This window comes from Stegodyphus dumicola, chromosome 6, assembly GCF_044657685.1.
Source record: "Stegodyphus dumicola isolate Sdum_Otavi_A_Nest chromosome 6, ASM4465768v1".
NCBI lineage: Eukaryota > Metazoa > Arthropoda > Arachnida > Araneae > Eresidae > Stegodyphus > Stegodyphus dumicola.
Window position 1 is genome coordinate 54,877,032 of NC_140773.1, and position 16,159 is coordinate 54,893,190.

General features: G+C 30.4%; 1 protein-coding gene across 3 annotated transcripts in view; it reads right to left on the minus strand.

Annotated features, from left to right (window-relative positions):
• Positions 1-5,492: 5,492 nt before the first annotated feature.
• Positions 5,493-16,159, minus strand: part of LOC118199904 (protein FAM219A-like) — a 45,840-nt gene continuing 35,173 nt past the window's right edge. For all 3 annotated transcript variants that reach the window (XM_035371792.2, XM_035371783.2, XM_035371775.2), the window contains one exon: positions 5,493-15,672. In XM_035371792.2, coding sequence (XP_035227683.1) covers positions 15,486-15,672 — 187 coding nt within the window. In that variant the 3' untranslated portion in view covers positions 5,493-15,485. The remainder of the gene's footprint in view (positions 15,673-16,159) is intronic.

A 16,159-nucleotide genomic window follows, 5' to 3' on the forward strand; every position in this document is an offset into this window, starting at 1 on the left:
GGCGTTGAAAAATGTTTCGCTCTTTAAGGGGGAGTCAGCTTTAAAAAGATTGAGAATCATTTCTCTATAGTTTGTCTCAGCTTCTGTATGAACTCTGATAAGTAAAAAAGACAAATGCTGACGAGCTGTACCACACTGCTGCTTATACCTCCCCTTTGATCCCCAGATGCATTTCATTTTTTGCATATGGATGCGAGTCTTTAAATCAAAGTTTAAATAAAAAAGATCCATTTTTGCACTATCTTAGATCCTTACCCTCACACAGCGAGAAGGGGAAATCATTAACAAGGGGGAGGGGGAATCCTGAAAGCTTTTAGATTTTTATATTGCGCCCCAACAGGCGTTTTTTTTCCCCTTTCATTTACAGACACATACGCGTTTCGAGAGCATTTGGGCTAAAGCCTAAATATTGGGCTTAAAATATTTTAAACCAGCACATTTTTAGAATTTCTGATAGATAATATCGCGTGCTGGAGACAGTATGCTGCCACTGCTCGCTTTGAAATCGTTAAGTTTCTTAAAAATTCGTTAAAGTTTTAAAAATATGAATAGATTATAAAGCAAATTCGAAATTCATGATTCGGGCTTCCAGGTGCCCTTATTCAGGTGAAGGACTACGTTATTCAAAATTTGATTACTCTAAGTATTTTTTTTTTCACAATGCGAGAAACATACATTCATGCTGATTCTTAATTATTTAATTTCTTTAAATGAAACCAGATAACCAACATGTACCAAAATTAGTTACACACAGGAGATGGATTAATTATTAAGCAAAATAAACTAATATTTGAAAAGAAAGTAATGGAATATTACTAGGCATCATAGTGTTTTGATCTATTGAATTATTTACGGGAGGTCCTTCATGACAGAGGGCACTTCAAAAATTTCCCATTGCCGATTTTACCATGGAATATATGGTGTAGATAAGACAGAGTAGGAATGGGAAAAAAAAAAAAAAAAAAAAAAAAAAAAACAAGCACACCTTTATGTGGAGGCATCTAAATCTTTTAAATTCTTAGACCTCTAAAAGTCTTAATCCAGTCCAGTTACAAATCTTCTGATCTTTGACCAAACACTTCTGTTTGTAAAAGAATTTAAATTAATGGGTCGCGATCTCATTTCAACGGCTTGAGCATGCTTTTGATCCAGCCGCTTAAGTGTTTGTTTCCGAAGCAAAACGTCCGCGGCTCGAATTTCCATGACAGAAACTACGATGCTTAAAGCTTCAGACTAAAGGTCTTCAACCCATGACCCACTGAAGGCATTTTAGTGACCCCACATTTCAATTTGAAGAAAAACTGAAGAATTTAAAGAAATTTCGATTTTAATAAAAATTGCCTTGTCAGCTTTTTCTCGTAAAAAAAACTTTTTTTCTCTTATTCTTGATATTTAAAACATTTTATTGACATGCCTGATATTACTTGAGATAAAATTTTCTCAAAATGACGAATTTTTCAAAAACTTCACTTTATCTTATGTAATTTTAAAAATAAAAAATTTGACTACGCATAAAATCTCAATTCCATAAAAAAGTAGATTCTTATCTCTAACAGGTTTGCAAGAGATGCCAAATCTATCGTCAATAAAAATTACTTGAGCGGCACGCTCAATGTGCCCATGAGTTTAGTGATGAAAAATGGTTGAGAGACTTTGCATTTCTTGTCGATGTTACAGATCATCTCAAGGGTTTGAACTACCGCTTACTGGGTAAAGATCTACTTGTCATGTAATCTTTATTGCTTTGTGAAAGCTTTTGAAACAAAATTAATCCTCCGAGAAACTCAGTTGCTAAATAAGAGTTCCACTCACTTTCCAAAATTGATGGAGTGTGTGAAGAACTTTACAACATAAAATTCAAATAATTATGTGCAATGCATTTCAAATTTGAAAAAGGAATTCAAAAGCAGATTTTCCGATTTTCGTGATAATAAAATTTTTATGAGAATATGCTACTTGCCGTTTTCAGTAGACGTTGGAAGAACCATCTGAACTTCAGTTAGAATTTATAGATTTTCAATGTGACTCTGCAGTAAAATGCAAGTTTCTTGAAAATCCTACATTAATTGATTTTTATTCGAAGTACTTGACCAAAGTCTCTAGGAATTTGTAAACATGCACTCTTTATGTCTTCTATCTTTGGCAGTACTTACATATGTGAACAGCTTTTTAGTAAAATGAAAGTCCTAAAATCGAAAACAAGAACACGGCTGACAGACATTTGGAGGAAATTTTACGAATTGCAACAACACAAAATAAAACTAAAGTAATTACCATTTCCTGCCAGTAATGCAAGTTTCTTTTCTTTTCTTTTCTTTTTTTTTTTTTTTTGTAAATGCATTTTGTAACATAGTTCTGACAATCACCTTTACTTTTTTTCATAGTTAAGAAAAGTTGCAAAAATTTTAATTCGATTTCCATTTAACTTTTTGGAGCCAATGTATATATATATATACAAATCTGTAACACTACCTCTTCGCTTAGAATCAACTGTAGTCTTGCAAAACAAACCTTCCTTTATTATATAAATTTTCTGACTACACTATTTTTTGACAGAGAAGTGGCCCGCAGATCTTTGTGAATTTATTGATGTGGCTCTCGGTTGTGAAAGGTTGAAGACCCCTACTTTAGTCGCTATATGGCACCAGTACATAGTCTCTTACAAGCGAAGTAAGAAATGAGAATATAAATTTCAATCTACCTTAGAACAGATCTGTTGTAGATATAGGGCACATCAGTTGTTTATCAACCAGTGAAGCAGTTATAGATAGATAGTAAATTATTGTAATAGTCGAATATCATTACATCGCAGCTATATAAACTGCACTGTGGTCAGGCGTCTTACGTTTCAACTCCCTACCTGAAATCCATGGACGTAAATTCCATGGAGAAAGCGGACCACCACCAAAGGCACATTTTCCTGTGAAACATATGCAGGTTAGCCATATGGATTTTTGGAGCAGAAAGACTATTTGAGATTTATTAGATTATAGCAAAGTTCACTACGGTTATCAGTTTCAGGGGTGGGATGTCTTTGTCAAGGATTGAAATTCTCCTCGAAGGACTTAAAAACTGAAACTGGCTCGTATTCATTGCATACATCAATACAATGTTATATACAACAACATCGTTGTTATATACAACGTTACATACCCTACGTATGCATAGGGACGACATAAGGCAGCCAGACTATAGTTTTTACTTATGCTTACTTGTCTGCCAGTAACATCAGCCCAAGATCACGAAATTCCTCGTGGCAAGGACAGAAAGATTACGCCTATCGTTGGCAACAGCCTTGAGCGCCATACAGGTGACAGTGCGATTTAGTTCAGTTCCGCCCCCAATTTTGATGGGGAGGAGGGTTTCCCACTCCTACCACCAAACCACATGAGAGGACTTTCGGCTCGCCGCATATTTAAAGTATCGCCATGCCGCACCGACGCTATACATTTACAAACATCCATGCCTTCTCCGGGCCCTTCAGCACTGCAGTCAGCAACGGTAACCACTGTACCGATTTGGCTGAGTCAGCCTGTTGTTTGGGATTTGATCTCAGGTTGACCTACCAGCATTTAACCATATATCAACTCGGTTATTGGTGAGAGGCCAAATTGTGATGCGAAATGGAACTGAGGAGAGAACTGTTTTTACACTACAGCGAGCACTCAAAGAAATTACAAAGAGACTTCAATAGCTTCCCTTTCTTACTATGGCTTCCTTATTCCATCGAAATTTTGACCGGAGAATAAAAATACCTATTAAATTACGATCTTAATAACATTAAAGTTCTTCATTGAGAAAAAAATACTTTAGAAGTTTTTACTGTTTGAGAAAATGAAAGCGTGGAATGAAAGGACAGGCGCTTTGAACGATTACAATTTATTCTAAAATGCTGTTCCCCAAACGAAGTTGCAACTACTGTAATACTAATTCAAAGCTTCTTCACAGTTGCTGTAAGTATTGTTGTGAGAGGATTTTTCTAGACACAAATCGGTTAAAAAGTACCTAAGATTTAAAAATAAATATCTTGTATTTAATAAATACGATCCTGTCTAGAGAAAAGCAACTAGAGTAAAAAAATAAACTTCTAGAATGTCTTCGACTATTTTGCTAACAGGAAAACAAAGCAACATAGTACTTAAAAATGCCATAATTAAAGTTTTACTAAAAAATTTAACAGATTAATTAACAGAGTTTTTAACCGTTTTCACATTTTAGTGATTTGACCTTTTGGTGTGTGTTGAAAGGGGCAGCAAATGGACCACCCCAGACAGCAAAAACTCCAGCTACGCCACTGCCAAAAAAAAGAAAAAAAAAAAAAAGAATAAAAACAATCACTCAAGTTTCATGCTCCGAGAAATGATTCGTTGCGAATTTCGCTTCTTATAGTCCGTTACTTTAAAATAGGCACTTCAAGGTTGTAGCGAACCTCTCCTCATTTATGATTGTAACACGTGTCATTGTCACCGACAAAGGGAATTAGGGGATTTTAGCAAGAGGATTTGACCTTTTTTCCACAGCAATTGTTGCTATGGTTTAGGAGAATAAATAGCCTTCAAATGCCTGTTCTAAAGTAACAGATTGTAAGAGCTGCATGCTTCTCGGAATTCACTTTTATACTATCAGATATAAAAAGCATTCAAAAGAATTTCATGACTGTTTATCGCTTGAACAGCTGATCATATGCGCTTGGCTCCAACTTAAGAAATGAATCAGTAAAATAAGACTTCAGACCGCAACAGTTTTGGTTATGTAATACGGTTTCATTAAAATATAAGATCTGTTTTCTTTTTGTCTGTGTAAGGAAAAAAATGCCAATAAGAAGAGCATCTTCTATTATCAGTTTACTCTTTCATACAATGATTACTTACTCTTGTATTTTGATAAAATTCAACAGGAAACAGAAGATTAATATCTGCACAAGTAAATTTATTTTTGCTATTTAGAAATTTATTTTAAGGGAAGATTTAACAATATTAATATATTCCTTATCATGTAGAATTAAATTGCACAAGGTCATTGATAAAATCAGTTGATATACTGTGACATCATCTGCTATCACTTGTTCCCTCATGTATATATATATATATATATTTCCTTTTTATATTTCACACAGAAAATTTGCTTTTTCTGATCGTGTGTAATAGTGATTTTTCCCCTTCCTTCTGCAATACACAGTATTAAAGTTTTTTAATCAAGGCCTTGTTAATCGGGAGCTGACTTCAGTTTATAAACTTTTAATATACTTGAATATCAAACATAAATACATGTATAAAAATGTATGCAACATTTTCTGAATTTGTCACTTTCACCTAAGCTTTTAAATGATAAAAACTAGTTTTAATCAGACTTCTTGAGGAAGTGGGATAATGCACGACACAATTTAAACATTTATGAGCTATTCCAGAATTAAATTAGATCAAGAATTTGAGTTGTCATGAAGGTATTACATATTTAACTACTGATATTTTCATAACACAAAGAGACATAAATAATGAAAGAAATTATAAAATTTTATTTAACATAATTTTTTAGCTTTCACACAGATATTGGAATGACAAACAGATCTAATACATTTCTTTATTCATATTAATCCAGTGGTTGGATCATTTTTGTATTGTTTTCATAACTGAATATGATTTCTACATTAAAAACTTGCATCTTTTAAGTTTATTATTAAAACAATATGCCAAAGTACAGAATTAATAAATTGCATATGTTAAAATTTTCAATTCATTCATATGTTGGCACAAAGTTACATATATTTATTTAATAATGGGTACAGAAACTAAGTGAACACTTTTAAGTGTTAATACAAAAGATTTTTTCTTTTCAAGAATGAATGCATATTTTTGAGGAATTGAATTCAAGATGTTTTACAATGTTTCTTTCCTTAATAATGCATTTACAAAATGCATTATTAAGGAAAGAAATATATCAAACTAATCACATGTCTCACTTTCAACAATAATTCCAGATGGAAAAAAATGCAGTATTAAGCTGTAGACATTTTTATTCCTTGAGTGGCAATAAATCCCATGGATGTTCATAAAAAAGTATCCAATACAATACAGTAACCACTGGATTTATTACTGATAGAATAAACATTTCCAGTAAATAATTCTAGAAATAATAAGACTAGTTTTTTTGACTAGATTAATATATTATATAATGACATATTACAATAAAAAAAGCACTTTTAAGATTCTACGTCAACACATGCAGTAACACAGATATTGCACAGAAAATGATGGAAAATATTTTTGGGGAATAATTTTACAGAAAAAGATCAATTTTACTGTTCTTCAGTTTTCCTGAACAAGGTTACAGGTGTAATTTTTAATGTGGCACATTTTCAGTGTCAAAGAGTGTCTTTATTTCATTGCTCTATGTATAACATACTTGGTCAAAATAATATTAATATCATAATTTGGGCTGAATTTAACAGTTTTTTTAACATAACAACTTGTTTCTTATAAGTACTGTAATAACAAATCCATTCAGTGATCCAAACAAATTCATAAGAAATACACTTTAAAAAATTTATCTAGTCAACAAAACAGTTACATAATACTCATAACATTATTATACAATAAACTAATTTAAAAAATTGAAAACTTCATAAAATTACTATTCTTTTTAATTTACAAAACTTACAATTAGTATTCAATCCTATAACATTTAAACTAGAGTAAATAATCTTATATAAAATTAAAAACCACTATAAAAATCTTTTATATAAAAATTAAAACCATGCATATATTAAAAAAAAAGCTTTTATATAAAAATTAAAACAATACATACCCTTTTAACTAAAACTTGCTATAATGACTTTTATATATGTCAATTTTAATAAGTAGTCAAATATGACTACTTATTAAAAATATATTTTAAAATTTTAAATTTGGATTAGAACTATAAAACACAATTACCATCCTCTTTCCACATGCTACTGTCTTAAATGTTACTTGCCTACTATTTCAGTTCTTAACAGGGATCTTTAAGAATGAATAGTTTTAAGTTTTATTAACCAACTCAAATAAAAGCTTATGCTAGATTTGAAGATTATGAAATGTATGCTTTTCTTTAAATCAAGCAATCAATAACTGCTTTCTTGCTTTATCAATTCACTGGTTTGAAATTTTTAAGAACTTACAATGCCAGGTAGGAAATATAGTTCCTTTTATATATAATTACTTTTGTTAGAGAATTTAAACAGGATGATAAGCTCTGAATTATAAGAATCTCAAAAAATGTACATGCTCTTAAAAATTTACCTCTTCTTAATTCTTTCTCTTCAAAATGAGCTCTTTTATTGGACATTCACCTCGAGAAGAATGGAAAGAACCTGGTACATAACAGTGTATATAAATCGACACACAACATGTTTTAAATATTGGTTATTTTAGTAAACGATAAAATTTCCTATTTGATGCAGTAATTAAATTAAGTTAACAGTTACATTTGCAGCCTAATATTAGAACATTATCACTTAAACAAAATTGTTCCAGTTTTTAATATCTTTGAATAATTTTTGTTCACTGAACTGTAGTCTCTGTGTGGAGCAGATTTTCCCATCTCATTTGTTCTAAAATTCGGAAAATCAATAGTTCAATTTTTCAAATCACTGTATTATTTATTCTTCACACGAAGAAAAAGCTTTTCCTTAATAATAAAGAAAGCTATATAACTTTCTTTTTCAGTTAACTTCTACTAAATTTGTTGACAATTATAATCAGATTCGGGAGAAAAATCAGAAAGAAAAAGAAAATACTACACTTTCCAGCTGAATGCTCAAGTATATTGTAAAAATTTGTCTCTTAACACTGTACTTTCCTAAATATAGCGAAAAAGCAATCAAATTACTTATAGTTACACTAAATAACTGTGCTAAATATAAAATATAACATCATTTTTTAATTACTTGCAATGTTTCTTTCAATTCAAAACCTGTTTTACTTCTATTGCAACTCTTTCGTAAATCAACTTGCAGCTCTTCTGTTTTCCTGAATTCTAATATACAGGATTTACTAGCATGGAATTTGGCCATCCAGCCACTAATACATACATTTAAAGAAAAAACACATGAAAAGCATATAAGAATTCCCCTGAATGAGAAAATATAACTAATTACACTAATATATAGAAAAGCATACCAGTAACAAATAATTTCAGTAATTATTTCAGTCTTAAAATTTAGTTTTCTAGTTTAGCTCTAAAATTTTATCAAAAGCCTTTATAATTTAATAAGTTATTGGTTTCTATGGAAATAAAAATTTCAATAAAAGAGCTTATTGAAAGTCTTTTTCTGACTGTCTTTTTTCCATATTCGTCATTTTTATAAAAAAGAATTAACTCGTTTTTGATTATTTATATTATAATTTCTTTGCAATAATCAGTTGCTCAAAAATGAATTAATTGAAAACTATTCCTATGAGCAATGAGATTGACTCTGCATTATTTTACATAAATATGCTCTGTGTCTTTCTACCTTTTTCAAAGTATGCACATATATATTTCCTATTTCATAGTTCTTTGACATTGAGAATTAGCTGTGCCAGGCTTCAGGCTTCTTATACAAAGGTTTTTTAAGGGACAAAGTCTGATAGACCAAAGTCTGGAAATCATAATAGTAGTCAATAAAATTGAAATACAAGGGGTGACAGATTTTGTATTAATGGTGAATAAAAGGGAGAAAAATTAACCAATTACTGCTCACAGTGACACTATTCACAAAAATTTTTCTCAATCTCCAAATAGCAATCTTCTATGAATCCACCAACATTCCATGATATATGAGAATTGTTTGAACCCACAATTGTGCTGTCTGGACTACATCAGTGTTTCCCAATCTTCTTTGTGCTATGTTTCACCTAATCCCCTCTAAAATTCTTATGCTGCCCCTAGCATATACATAATTTTTAATATTCAAAAATTGAAATACTCATGAAATAAACTTGAATGATAGATTTTAGGAAGAAATCAATAGGAAATTTTATGAGCAAGCAGAGTAAGTAAATTTTCAAAACATATAATGGAGAACTGAAATTCAAGTATGAAATAATTTTAATGAAAGTTTTTTCTATATTATTTATTATTTAAATTTAGTAAGATTCTTGTGCTTGATGCAAAGAGATATATGTCATGCTCCAATTTAGTTAACTTTAGTCTCAAGTCTTTCAGATTTATTATATCCAGCCGATTTTTTTTAGCAGCAAATTATTTATGGCACTAAATCAGCATTCAGCTAAATATGAAGATGGAATAACAATAGTTCTCTTGCCCATTTTGTTGCATTTTCATATTTGATTTCAGTTTCCTCACAAAGACATGCCATTGCTGCTTTTATAACAAATAAAAGTTTTAATTGACTCATCATTTTATATTCCTGAGAGTTCTTCTTGATACTGCAAATTTGAAACATCAGCAAAATCCACTAACATGGGCTGCATCATTCAAGTTGGGAAATCAATTTGTTTCAAATCAGAAAAATCTTTCTTTTAAATCAGGCAATAAAATTTTCAGATGATTAACTATAACATGTATATAGTGATATCAGTCACTTCACATTTTTGGAGACAATGAAACTTCAAAATTTTTGTTGTAAATAAAACCAGTAAGTTGTAAATAAAACCAGTATATACCTGACATAATTCAATAATGGTAATGAAACCAAATATTTACGCTTTTGCATCGATAAGAATTTTATTTGCTTCTTCAAGTTGCTTATTTAATATATTTAGTTTTCCACAGATATCAGCTAAATAACTCTTTTCAAGCAGTTCCTTTTCAACAGCCTGAAGTATAAGTCTCATATAGTCTTCATTTTGTTCTTCACAAAATAACTTGGAGACATTAACATTTGGCACTAGCTTTAATAACATTGATTCATTTTATAACTGAATTTAGTACTTAATTTAGAACAGGCAAAATGTTTTTAGCTACCAGGTTTTCCCTATGAATAACATAACGCGCAAGAAGCATTTCTGGATTCTCATCTTTAATTAATTTTAAGCAACTCTTTCTTCCCCATCATATCTGCAGCACAAAGTATTAAATTTTTGACATCTAAATAATTTTTTAGCTTACTATAAATGTCTTTGGAGGTAGTGGTGCTCTCTAATAATTTACAGAACAACATTTCTTCGGCAAAATTACCTTCACCAATATATCTTATGTAAATTATAAGTATGGTTTCACTGTCTCCCGAAGTTGATTCATCCATTTGCACTGAAAATTTTCTTGTTTTTAAGCTTTTCAATAATTTGTACTTCAATATCCTCACTCTTTTCACATATTTTTCTGCTAACAGTATTGTTACTTAGTGGCATAGCTTTAAAGTCTTTGTCACCTTTTTTCTGGAACCGTTTTAAGAAATGCTGATATTCAAGGCTTGATCCAATTCTCCCCTATAGTATGACCCAGATTTAACAATGAGTAATGAAATTTGATAACTAGCCTCCAAGAATATGATAACAGTTGCATTATGAGCAGTAAATAGAGACTTTAAGGTTGCTCTTTTCTCAAAATTTTTCTTTAAAAGATTGAAAATTAGTCAAATCTGAATTAATATGAGCGTTGTGTTTTGCCTCAAGACGACCTTGTTTCATTGATTCTTTGGTCAGGCATTACTGGCATAAAAGATCAAAAGGTGACTGTTCATCGTGCATAAAGGGTATGAAACTACATTTTAAATATTCCTCAGAATACAGACGAACTTCTTTCTTGCTTTCACCACTCATTTCATTAAGGGCTGAAATAAATAAATATAAGATGAATTAAAAATTTCATCATACTGCTAAGTTAAAAGCAGCTGCTGTTGTATTCAGTGGAAGAATAATACACCTGTTGCCATTCCTACAGTAAAAAATAAAATTAGTTCATTGGCTGACATGTGCAAAAAACATCTGGGAAGCATAATGTAAATGCCCTTTAAAAGCATTTAAGTGTCCATGTCTACTGCAAAAATTCTTTATGAAATACATCTATTCCTCGATTTACACCCTACTTGTTTTACACGTTTTCGGTTTTACATGGTTTAAAAATTAACGGATTTCAAAAACTTGGTAAAAATGTATATTCAGCTGCATATATGCAAATACATATATTTGAAGTCACTTTTTAATCTCATGGCTTTGGTAACACTGGTGGCAATAACAAGGATGGGGATTTACCGTGTTGTAAATGTATATCTATTTTACAATAGTAAGGCTATTTGGTTCATGTGAAATAGCACAGTATCAGTATTTTAGCAGGAAAGCTTAGATCATTTTTATCTAAATAACTGAATATTTATTGGTAAGTTTTGAACATTTATATTTTTTGTGGCATTTTTTTATAATTTACATAAATTTTTTAAGGCTTTTTAATGCTAAAAGATTTAAAAAAAAAAATAAAAAGGCATTAGATATGGATAGATGACCAAAATCAAAAACGGATTCCAAAAAAGTTATCTTTTTCCACAAGTCATGGTTGTTTGAGAGATTTAAACAGACATTCTTTACTTAATCTAAGATTAAAAGGAAAAATTGCATCTGCTGATTCGGATCCAGCACAATATCCAGCAAACTTTGCTGAAATCATTGCCGCCAACTCCTACACTTCTGATCAGATCTTCAATGCTGACGAGTTCGGGTTGTTCTGGACAAAATTGCTGTAAAGAATCTATTTAGCTAAAGCTTGCAAATCAGCTCGTCACAAAGTAGCAAAAAGTTGTATAACAATTCTTTTCTGTTGCAATGCTTCAGCCGATTACATAATGAAACTACTGATTATTAGCATATCAGAAACACCATGCAGATTTAAAAGTTGGTTTGGTTTATTTAATTATGACAAAGCACACTAGGGCTATCTGCCTAAGGGGAGGGATGCCTTCATGGAGGACTTTCTAAGGAAAACTGGCTTGTATATAGGTTACACATGAGGAAAAACCACGAAAACGCCCATGCAGCCAGCCCGTTTACGGGATTCGAAGCTCGGACCGAACTACCAGTGTTCAGCGACTTTACCCCTCGGCCGCTGGTGAGTGCAGATTTAAAGGAATAAGCATAAATAACCTTCCCATTTATTAGATGGCTAATAAGAAAGCATATATCCCTGCCATAGCTATCAATGAATGGTCTCATAACATGTTTGTCCCAGATGTAAAAAATTATTTAAGTAAAAAGGGATTACCTTTTAAAGCTCTATTAATTGATAATGCATTCTCAAGATTTACAACATGAAAATGTAGAAGTCTTTTTACCAAAGAATACAACTTCCTTATTACAGCCATTAGATCAAATAATAATTTCGACTTTTAAGGCATTGTATATTTATTAATCAAATCTTCAGCTATATTTTAGAACAAATGGAGAATAATGAATCTCTTACTCTTATGGATGCTTGGAAGAAATTTAAAATCTGAGATTATGTTAAGCATATTGGACTGTCATATACTTAGATTAAAGAAACAACATTCAACACATGCTGGAAAGCAATATGGCTGGATGATGCTAAGGGTTGGAATGACAGATTACCATTAGAGTATTAGTTCTCAGATCACTAAATTGGCCTAAACTATAGGAGGAGAAGGTTTTGAGGATATAGCTCAGGCAGATATTGAGGAAATAATGGCCGATGAAGAACTAAATGAGGATGAGTTAGTTAACATGATTCATGAAACAAATAAACATGATGAAGAGCAATCTGAACCAGTTGTATTCACAGCAAAAGTCATCAGCATAGGGCTTGAATTTGGAAGAAAATTAGGTAATTATTTTTTACAATATGACACGAATGTTGAATGAGCTCTCCGATTCCAAAGGGAGCTTAGCAAGTGCTTAAATCAATATGAGGAGGTTTACAAATACTTAGGAAAAAAAACCTAGGCAATTGTTAATTACGAATTTCACTACAAAGTCTTGTTGATCTGAGATCTTCCCTAATTTGTCAACCATTGAAACAGAATCTTATCAAGAATGTTCAAGTAATGAAAGTGATATTATACCCATCAAGAAGAGAAGACTAATAGTTTATGTAAGTGATGACAATGATTAACTTATAATAATTTTTTTGAATGCTCTCATATTTTCCTAGTGTAAAATAAATATATATTTCTATTAACAACATATATTTGTTATTTTGTAACTTTATTTATTTTAAGATGTCTTACTTTTGTTTTATGAAAATAAATAATTAAATTACACATATTTAGTGTGTTTTTCATTTTACATGGTTTTACATAGCAAAATCCAAGATTTCAATTTACACGGTTTTGTGCAAAACCTATCTTTGATGTAAATCGAAAGTTAGGTATATTTAAAAACTTTCTTTTTACTTATACATCACATTATTCTTTATTTCTGGAAATAAAAAATTAAATTTCGATTTCTTGAAGAAAATTTTGAAATTTGAATGTTCCTTGTCCCCTTTAACTCTGGGCAAGTCCATTTTCAAACTGCCCCACCAATGGCGTGGGCCCCACATTGGGAAACACTGATTTACATACTTATTTAAATATCAGTCTGAACTATTTATAGACTCATTCAAACTTAACCACACTTATCTGCCAGAACTAACAAGCATACAAGCCCTTGTGTGCTTTGCCATATTTAAGTTACCAATGTGGAAACATGTAAATATTTTACTGATATCAGGAACGAGTTTAAGAAAAATGATGTTTTTAATATATATGATATTTTAAATTATTTTGAAAGACTGAAAAATTTTGCCAGGAAAATGATGGAGAAGATTAACCATAATAAGCTTGCTGTAGGGATTTTAATCTTTTGTTTTTTAGTTATGTTCTTTATGTCTGTTGAAGGTGCTATTTCTAGCTTGCTCTGGCGCAGGGTGCAAAAAGGCCATAGGACGACGTAAGTCTGCCAGGAGGATCGGGCTGCGTCCCTCATATCATATCATTCAAGTAACCAACCAAACCAAGCAGCAAGCACAGAACGAGATGATCAGTAGATTTCAGCAAGAACACAGATATTCATATTTAATCAAATCAAGGCATTCAAGTGACACTGGGATTAAAAGTTGTCTTTTAAAGGACACTCTTAATAAATGCAAAAGATAAAATTAAATGTAACTTTTTTCCATTACAAAAAAAGCCAGTTTATTGATTGATTGATTTAAAAATGAAATATAAATTTCCACTTTCATTCCCTCACAAGCAATTATTCTTTTTGATCCAAAAAAGTCATTTTTAACCATGAATTATTTAAGAAACCGTTTTACTTCTGAAAATATATAAAAAAACATACAACATATTTTCACCCAAAAAAATTTTTTTAGACAGAGAAAATCATACAAAAGATTCATAAATGAAACTCTGGGATAAAACACATAAATGTGGAAGAAGATTAATTTGGCAAGCATTTTTGGCTTTGGCAAAAAATGCAAAGATAGAATTAAAAAGTCTCAGTACTCAAAACATTTGACAATAGTTATTAATGCTTTTCAAATTATAAACACTTGTTAGAGCTAAACAGTGTTTTTTCTGTAATCACTACATTAAAATTCCAAAACATTATATTAAAATTCATTAAAAACAATTTTCTTTTTTAACAGGTTGGAAGAGAATTTTAAATTGGCACAGTTTAACATAAAGCATCTAGTAGAAGTAATTCTCTTGCACTGAAATATATGGAGGAATGCCTGCAATGCTGTTAATAATATTTTGAACATTTTCTTAATCCTTATCTTAAAAAGAAATGAGGGAAGAGAGAAATCAACTATTCTTTCATGAAATAGCTTTCTTGTTGGGTATGACTATACATCAATGGAATATTTTATTGTGCGTATTGTTAATGTTCTGATAAAGCTTAAGTGACCGTATGCACAACAAAATGAAAACTTATTTCAACAAATTATAAACACATGGCAAGAAAACAGCATATAATTCATAAAAGACTATTTTAAAAGTTACACTGAGATTAAAATCAATAGCAAGTAACTGGACATGTTAAGCTCTTTCAATAAGTGCAAAAAATTCATCGCCTTAAAAATACACAGGTTTATACAAAAAGTTGGATTCTGCTTCCATTACTACAAAATTCAGCTATGAAAATAAATATAATGAAATTATGCTCAGCTAATGATTCTTCTAACTATTTTTCAAATATAGCAATAAACATTGAATTTCCTGATTGCACTTTGCAAAATTTAGTATAAAGGATGACAACTGCACTTAAAAAACTGTTTCAGCATTATAATAATTAGTCCTCAAAACATATTTTGAAAAACTAATATGATAAAAAATCACACGATTCATGATAATAATATAGTGGTTAAATATAATATATAAACTTAACACATCCAAGAATTTTATACTTATAATTATTTTAGAAATATCTACAATACATTTGTCTCGGATAAATGACATCCATCACAAATAACCATACAAATTAGACAAATATTTAGGATAAATGTTTTTTGACAACAAAAAAGATATCAATATTATCTATCTGACTTAGTGGCCATTTCCAAAATGCTGTAATTTATTGTATGAGACACATACAACTTAGACTGCAACATACACATCTCTGAGTTAGAGGCTTAGGTGGTATCAGATCAAGATCTTCATCATCAGGAGTCAGATCTAAATTATATCCATCCTTTATCAACTGTTCTGTAATTTCCTTAGTAGCTGACTTTGATATTGGATGATAATCTATTTCCTCATCACTGAAAATAAAATTATATTGTAAACATTATTTGAAAAATGATCAAAGTATTGAGAAAATTAATAACTATTAAATGATATAATAAATTTTTAAGAAGATTTGGTTAAATTAAAAGCATAATGAAGATGAAGATAATAAAATATTCTAATTAAATCAAATGCAAACATTAAAAAACTATTCAAATTTATAAAAAATCTAATGTTATAAATTAATGAAAATGTTAGTTCATAAGTATGTAAGTTTTTAGAAAGTAATATGAAAATAAACTAAAATTACTTAATAATATGAAGATGAACAATGAACTTAAATAATATGAAGGAAACATAAGGTATTATTATCATGAAGTCTGTCTTAATTTTAGTCATAAAATATACTAATGCCCACCAAATCTTGACCCCCAACAATTTTTATAGCTCTCAGTTGAGCTCTGTGTGCAACAGGTAGGCACTTTACATTAGTATTTTTACATTAAAGCACATTGGCATCAT